General features: G+C 38.2%; 1 protein-coding gene across 1 annotated transcript in view; it reads left to right on the plus strand.

Moving 5' to 3' along the window:
• Positions 1–8,498, plus strand: part of LOC121869482 (piezo-type mechanosensitive ion channel component-like) — a 56,227-nt gene extending 47,729 nt beyond the window's left edge. The window contains 4 exon segments of the mRNA XM_042370836.1: positions 142–288; positions 674–887; positions 1,038–1,158; positions 1,441–8,498. Of these exon segments, the coding sequence (XP_042226770.1) occupies positions 142–288; positions 674–887; positions 1,038–1,158; positions 1,441–1,611 (653 nt within the window). The 3' untranslated portion in view covers positions 1,612–8,498.
• Positions 8,499–8,860: the final 362 nt, after the last annotated feature.

An 8,860-nucleotide genomic window follows, 5' to 3' on the forward strand; every position in this document is an offset into this window, starting at 1 on the left:
AAAATCACCACCTTATACACCAAAGATATAAGATAAAGAACTATAATGATTGATGCTATAATGAATTAGTGTTTTTTTTCATGTGTAATAATGCAGTGTTTTCTATGCCTGATGATACACTACAGTACCTTTCTATTGTAGGCACTCAGAGGAATCCTGTGCGGGAGAGGCTGGTACGCATCTTAGAAGGAGAACTGGACCAAAACCCAGTCCCGATCCCAAATCTATTCCCAAAGTATCTCAAGGTCACCAATAAAGGTCAAGCTGAATATGTCACTCAACTTGAAGGTCAGTGAACGCCATCTCTGTCTTTGTCCATGATTACGTTAAGCTTTGTAACTTGTGGATTTCAACAGGTTTATGTTGCTTTGTTTTTATGGTTACTTGAGCCAAATATTGTGTCAGAGAAAGGTTAAATGTGTGAGCCATTGTTTTTTGTTGTTATAATTACTTGAGCCAAACATTAGGTGAGCCACTAGACAATAGAAATACTTAAAATTTTGATAGACAGTAGAGGAAGTTCTCATGTGTAGAAATTGTCATAAAGAGCATCAAATTTTATTCTTAACCTCTTCACTCTGGGGATGAAACTTCTAATATTTTATACAATTTTATTCAGCCAAGAGAAAAACCCATCCACAAGGGATTAATACATTTATTCTCATATATACAGATAAGAAGAAAGGATTTGTGGACCTGAAGTTCACGTTGCAATCTGATGGCTTTGGGAATCTATCATCAACACAAGAATGGTGGGAGGTGGAGGAGGACTGTTCTAAAAGCTACTACAACTGGCTACCTCGAGGGAAGCAGTGTCACTTCCTCACCGTCTATACGTTCAGTGATAAGGCTTTCCCTAAAGGCCTCAGCTTCATTTCAGGCGGCGGGTAATTGTCTGCTCCTCTTATCTCGGGTTTTGTCGTGCTTGTGGTCCTCTGATCTTTTAGAGAATTAAACATAATATAGAGTGAAATACTAATCACATTAATCACTGTTATAGATTTCTTCACTGCTCACTGTTATTACCCTATTTGTAGAATTGTGGGAATGTACACAACACTGGTGGTGGTGGCTGGCAAGATGCTGCGTGGCTACTTCGCTGGCTCAGCTGTCAAGATAATGTTCGATGACTTGCCAAATGTTGACCGTATATTGCAGGTGAGTTATATAAAGATAGTGAAGATAATGTCCGTATACACATGTTTACTGAAGGCAGAATTAACCCGATAGCAATTTATGAAAAGAAACAATGGCCAGTTAAGTTTCACACCACATTAATGTTTTATTTGGGGTAAAATTAGGGTTTGCCGAAGACTTACCGGTAATGGACGAAGAATGAGGGAAGATTGTGCAATTACCACAGTACCACAGCAGTTTGTAAATATGAAGTGGATACGGTTGACAGTCTTGTATAACTAAGACCACACTTTTCATCCTCAGCTTTGCCTTGACATCTACTTGGTGCGTGAGAGCAGTGAACTGGAATTAGAGGAAGATCTCTTTGCCAAGTTGGTCTTCCTCTTCCGTTCACCCGAGACCTTGATCAAGTGGACACGGCCCCCGGAGGAAGAGACTCCTGAAGGGGAAGAGGGAGATCCCCAGTTGGAGTAAAGTGGGTGATTTTATTAAACAAGTTTGTTGATTAGAAATACCAAAGAATTTTGCCGTGAGATTTTATAGGAAAAAGTGTTGAGTATGAAACAAATACAGATACACTTTTATTTGTATATACTCGATACTGTACTCTCAAGCTCTTCCCTGCTCTGGCACAAGGGGCTGGAACCAAGAGCAACACACATACTCTATCACTTGCTGTCGTGCATACAACAGGTGGTCTGTGTATAATTATGAGCAATAACTTTTAATGTCGCAGGACGGTTTTCCTCCTCAGCGTTCATCACATTAACTCACTACCCGTTGCCTATGACTATCAACAGATCTCATAATGTGAGGCTTTTGAGCAGTAATCTTTGCTAAACTTTATCAGCATTTCAGTAATTTTCATCATTGTCATGAGGAAAGTATCACATCGCATGTCATGTTGTAAATGAAGTGTAAAATATTTGACGAGACGCACAAAGTTATAGAACGTGTTAGGATAGCGATCCAAACCACAAGCTTTTTCTGTTATGTGTTAAGCTGAACAAATAGCAATAGAGTATAAAGTTTTTAGATAATAAGCTTTAGTACATCAAATATAAATAATAGGAATATAGTGAAACTTCTATATAACGGACTACAGTACAGTACAGTATACGGAGAGGAAAGTCCGTTATATCAAAGGTCCATTAGATATGAACCGCCCCCTAATGGATTGTATGGAGATAGAAGTCCGTTATATAAAGGTTTCACCGTAGAGTAATACAAAAATATTTGATGATTGTAGTTACCATATTGCTTCAACCACTGTGTCTGCTGCGGTAATAAAGTTTTCTTGTTGGCTGAGCATCATGGTGTATGTGGCTTGGTGGTGGTCAGATCACAGACTATTTTTGGATTCTTAATGTTACAGATCTATAGGGAAGTTACTTGGTAATTTCAGAGATTTTATGATTTTTATATTTATTAAGAGATCTATCTGTGTGGTCGTTTGTTTTATCTCTGTTATTAATGGGAAGATATTTTATCATCCTTATCTCATTTAGATATCATTATCATCCTTCAAGTGGTCATGACTATATTTGTCTTTCTGTAAATAAATTCTTTGATATACTGTATTGGACGACTACTTGGTAAACTCAGGATGATAATGTCAATATGAGGAGATGGTGATATTTTGGCATGAATAATGTTAGTTTTCACAAGTTTTGACCAGGTTTACACTTTTACATCTTTCCTATACAGTTCCTCGCAACCTCTATCGCCATATTAACCCCTTCACTATGGGGATGCCACTTTTAATAATTTATTCGGCTGATGCCTGACGATTTTACTCGGCTCGGCATTGTTGTCACGATCTTGGTGTTGTCATTATAGTCATCCGGTTATGTATTTGTATTATCTCAGGAGCCTTAAAGACACAAGTGTTTACATCTGTTGTTGGTATGTGTTTCCTCGTGTCGTGTGTTGTGTACATTCGGTTTTCTCTTCAGAGTATCAACTTCCTTAGTTATGTCCGATGGTTGGGTCTGTCATGCCTCCAACTTCATTTATCTTAAAGACTTGTTTCTCTATTTTCTATCTTTTTCTTGTACAGTTTTATCCCTCAACCGTTGTATATTGATGGAGAAGTGAGCAGTCGTACCCACGTCCGTCCATCATTCTGTACCAAGTGTTACACCCCATTCGGTAATTCAAGAAAAGGTGTTTACAGATAATCAATAATATCCATCCTTATTTACCAGACTCTGATATGTGGTGGAGGCAAATATCAACCCTTTAGTTGTTATCCACCTGTTGTTCTTCCTCTCCAGTGGGTGATGTAGCAGTAGTCCCTCTTCCCCTTATGTTAATCTTGTGAATGGAAGAAATAGATGGATCTTTGTGTAACTTAACATGAGAAGAGTTACATCAGTATTGGCCCTTCATAATATTTATTATCTATAATTTTTACAAGCTATTCAAATGTTTGTTCTGGTAGTGTTAAGGCCTATGTTGTCTCCACAGTGATAGAGCCTTGTGGTTAAGTTATTTATATATTCAGACTTGCCATAATCCTGTTGTCTTCATACCTATTTTACCCATAAACAGATTAAGGACACCTCATACAGCATAATACAACCTTTTCTTCAGTCACATCAAGTTGTTTTGGTATTCTTTCTTCGGTCTCTCTCCATTTGCCTCTATTATTGGTGAATCTAAGAGTGTGGGAACTGTAACTCCTCATCCCACTACAGGAACCCACTCCCCCATCCTTTCCCCCCACCTACTTTCCCTGTAACCAATGATATTCACTGTCACTATATACATAAAATAAGACCTATAACATGGCTCAGGTAATGCTCTCAAAAAGTGTCTTATTGACTCATTGATATAGTTTGGAAATTATTGCAGAGGTCCAGTAATTGTGTGTGAAGTGTGTTGGACCTTCCCTGCCATCATTAAAACCTTACATCTGCCACTGATCTCTTGCCTTCCCCACAGTGCTCTTATCTTGTTTCCTCTGGCAGTGTGAGACTTTTAACATTTTTATTCAATATCTAAGTATCTTTGTTTCCTTTTTTCCTCTTCATAACCACAAGTTGTTGATTCTGTCCTCCTGTCGTGAGGCAGGTTGTCAGCTATAATTTTCTGTGATCAAGTTTCGTTATTCTTCATTTTATCTTGTTTGGCATTAGATGGTATAGTTGTTTATGTACACCTATGTCTTTGTGTTCTTGTTTTTTCATGAACAGTATGTTAGTATGTTTTTGTTTTGTGTGTGTGTGTGTGTGTGTGTGTGCTATTTTGTTTGTTATTATTTAATCACTTGTGAGATACATTTGTGTTCATTTCTGGTCGTCTTTTTGGTTAACAAATGGTAGTAAATGGAAACAGAATAATGTACCAGTCCTCTCCAGAAGAAAGTGACAAGGAGTGTATGTGTGTGTGGAGACCTGAAGAGTGGTGTGGTTACTGTGGTGTAGAGGCACAATTGTCAGCTATTTTGGAAGATATCAGATCATTCTTATGTATTGCTGGTGGAGATTCTAGGCTTTGGTGAAAGTGTTTTGTTAAATTCTGATGAGGTTGATAGACAAGGATTGATGAAGTATAAAGTTATGACTTTAAGTAGTTAAATGGTAATATTCCTGAACTGAAAGAGTACAGTATTCCTAAAGTCAAGTTCCTATAGAATACGTATAGGTGTGTACACTTGCTCCTTGTGAACCAGGATCAATAATGGTTTTCTCACTCGTAGTCACATTTACCGTGATGGACCCTGAAAGTCAACTATATTTACTCTCCTGTACATGATGTTTATTGTGCCTTGGATTACAAAGATCCTATTGACTTAGTATTTTGCATTGTGGAGAAAAATCCATTAATGCCTTAGTGTTTTGGAGGGGAATTTTTCTTCCCTTGGAGATTGTAATTGGGCTAAAATTCCCAAACTTAGAGATGTAGTTTAGAGTCACCTTAAGGAGTGAAAGAGGCATGTATCAAGTTGCTGGAGCCTAGTGATGAGAGTTTTAGTCCAATACCTTTGAATCTGAGACAGTTTCCCCATCAAGTAGTTCCTATTATATTAGAGCAGAAGCTTTATATTCTAGCCTGGTTATGGTGACATTTGGAAGTTGGTCGTCCATGATGTCAAGATAATTAAAATTGAGGAAGTTATGAACTTCAAGGCATTTAGGCAGAATGTTTCTTCAGAAGTTATTACAGGTGTCTGATTCCTTAACTTGGCACCTGATAGTGTTAGGGTTTTCTCATGTTTGACTTCCCAGTATCAAATATGAAAACACTCGTCCTGTAAAACCACAAAGTTCTCTTAAATCGTGAGACAAGATGTAAAAAAAATCCATAATTGTGAGATAATTTGAATATGTTTGTATAATTTAATATTTCTTGATTATTCAGTCAACTCAGAGCCCTGGTGATGTATTGCCAAGGGTTCAGTGGGTCTTCAATTAGGGAGTTACTGTGAATATTGTATGAGGAAGACTGATTCTTTTAACTTCATTGAAGATGTTGGATTCTTCTTGGTCTGGTATGGACGTACTTTTTGCAAAATTGTCCTATATAAAACCAGATGCTTTGTTGAGGAATAATTGAAACAGTTTGGTGTTCCCATCTCACCCTTGACTGATACAATTTTCAGCATCCCAGCAGTGTTTCAGGGGATTGCTGCTGTGATGACGCCCTGTTAGTCGGTCCTAATATAGTTCCCTCTCCTTCTCCAGACTTAGTCAGGTTGTATTCTTGTCAGTTTCCTCAGTTTTGTAAAGTTCACATTTGTAATTTCTAAAACATGATGTTTTGTACCAAGTTTAATGAGACTATTGCTAGTTTTTGGTGAGGCCTCTCAGAGAATTGTCCAATGGGTTGTATGAATTTTCTTGGTAATTTTTTCAAGCTTAGATTAGTTTAGCTGGATTCTATTTGTAAGAGTAAATATTGTTTACCCAAATATTAGAAGCTAAATAATGTGCTTTAGCTAGACCATTGAAAGAGGTATGTAGATTCTTCTCTTTGAATGAAGATCTTATATGTAAGTTTGCCTCTAGAACAAGTTCTTAAATCTCTAGGAAACTTAGCAGGGGAGTTGGCTTCAGTGCAGGTCATTGTATGTATTAGGTCTGATTTCAGAGATGAAGGTTTGAGAGAATCATGCTCTCAAAAAGGGTATAATTTTATTTCCTTTTGTTAATATTTCAACTGGGGAAGTTTGAAGCCAAGTGTACAATTGTTTTAAAAAATGACATGCCCAACATGAGAGAAAAATACATTAACATCCAGCCCAACAGACTGAGGGTGAACAGTGTCTCGTCACTCCTTTTGTCAAAATGAAGCTGTTAGTCTTCATCTTGTGATTACAGAACATATACATCACCAAGCATTAATAATGTGATTCATTGTTCAAAATGTGGAGCTTCCAGAGTATGGTTATCAAAGATGATTGTGAGACTGAGCCGCACACCCAAGGCTCATGACCTTACGGGCATCATATTAGTGGTGAGCTTTCTGAGGAGACTGCCCATTGAGTCTTCTCTGCAAAAAGGCCCTTGATTATTGGTGTCCATTGTGTCTTATCTACAAAAAGGCCCTTGATTATTGGTGTCCATTGAGTCTTATCTGCAAAAAGGCCCTTGATTATTGACTTAAGGCTTTTATTAGGTGTTACCTTCCTAACTGACCATCAAGTTTATTGGACCTACTTTCACTTTTTTTTACATGGTCGGAAAATTAATGTAGCTGACTGTGTGGTGTCAAGAAATTCATAAGGTTAGTGTTTGTACTTTACTGTAGGTGCATTGTTACCTCACTTAGTGGGTTGAGTGTCATGTTGCCTATGTTGCCTTCTTCCTATTCTTGGTTGGTTGTAGGTATATGAGTCACTCAGGACTGATTTAAGTTCATAGATGAAGGATTGATCCAGAAATCCCATTTCATAACTAATGTAATGAATTGGGCAATTCATGCCTTGCAGCAGTTAGCTTGTGGGATCTCAGGACCACCGTACTTGTGTGCCTGAGTTATACTCCAGAAGTCTGATGAGAAAAACTAGACACAGGATTTTTCCTGACTCAGCCACAACTCCAAGTTGGTGACAAAATAGGTCCCAGTCTCAATTACCATTCAGTCCTCAGTCACATTTGTTGTTGAAGCTTCTGTTAACTGGTTCCATATTGTCAGCTTCTTAGATTCATTATTTATATTGGAGTTTAAGGACAGGCTGGTTGCACTGTAGTCCTGGGTGATAGTATTATACTTGGGTATTTTATCACATAGCAAGAGTATTGGCAATTGTTTAACAACTTAGTTGACACTCAACTGGTGAGCTAGTTAGTGGGCATCAGTGGATATTCAGGTACTGTACTGTACTGGTTATATAAACAGGTTGCCCCTGAGGAAGGGTGAAGGTCGGCTCGTCTTGGTGGTTGATATCATACATCATTTTTTTCCCTCTTGGCTATGAAATGGAATTTTACACATTAATATTATAAAGAATTTTAAATTAAATTGTCAGTGTGAATTTTTATTTTATTTTACTTTATCTTGGGGTGAATTTGTCTGTTTCTTTGTGTAATTTTATTAGTGTTTGTGTATTGTTGGGAATGTTGTTGCATGAATGTGTGTGCATTATCTTTTTACAATTAGTGGTAGCCACATAGGGAGAAGGCCAGTGGCCTGGGTAGGATCCTGTCCCCTCCATTGTTACTGAGGGTCTTGTCCAGGACTGTTTTAAAGATCTAGTACTGATTCGTCTTGCTTCTATGACTACTTAGGATACGTAACTTCTCGGTCAACCAGTTTTTCCTTTTCAGTCTATTGTTAATTTTTTATCCTCAAGTTTTCCTTTCCTCTGAAGATTCTTTTGTAACAGAATTAATCAATACGTTTGTCAATGTCCTACTAGTTTACTCCTGAAGGTGTTAAGTACTGTACTGAATGTAGCTGTCAGTGATCACTTTATAGTCATTGCCACTAATCGGCTTGTTAGCTGCTTGGGCAGTCGGTCATGTATCTGCTACACACTGTTGGCAAGTACTGGGCATTTACTGGCTCCAGGATGTATCTGTACTTGCACCAGTGTTGGTCAATTTTGTTCTTGAATGAGTTCACACTCAGTGTGTTGTCAAGTCAGGACTGCTAGGGGTCATCATGTCCTTCATGTACTTGAACCTTTCTGCTCTTGAATGTTACAGTTATATAATTTTCTGCTAAGGTTTGTTTGTTCTCTTTATTTTTATACAGTATATGAAAATATTATTTTTTCCACATGTACTTAACAAATGTTTAGCAGGTAGAATATCATGTTGTATAAATATATACTTTTATCCTCTTCGCCACTGATCGGCTCGTTAGCCGCTTGGGCGATCGGTCACGTCTCTGTTACTTTTCTTTTTCTTTTATCCTGTTCACTAATTGATCGGCTCGTTAGCTGCTTGGGTGATCGGTCATGTCTCTGTAACGCACTGTTAGCAAGTACTGGGCATGCACCGGCTCCTGAATTTACCTGAACCTGCTCCAGTGTTGGTCAAGTCTTGTCTTGAAAGAGCTCACACTCGGTGCCGTCACAACATTTTCTGGCAGATTGTTCCAAGAGTTGACAACTCTCACTCCGAAAAAGTTTGTCCTCACAGTTTTCTGGACCTGCTGCTTCTTCAACCTTGAGCTGTGACCCCTTGTGGGGCGAGCGTCCGCCAGCTCCAAGTAAGGACACTCGACTGAGTAGTGCCCCTTGAGGGAACAGTAAGACAAGTGTTATTGGCCC

This window comes from Homarus americanus, unplaced genomic scaffold (assembly GCF_018991925.1).
Source record: "Homarus americanus isolate GMGI-L3 unplaced genomic scaffold, GMGI_Hamer_2.0 scaffold23578, whole genome shotgun sequence".
NCBI classification, from domain to species: Eukaryota; Metazoa; Arthropoda; class Malacostraca; order Decapoda; family Nephropidae; genus Homarus; species Homarus americanus.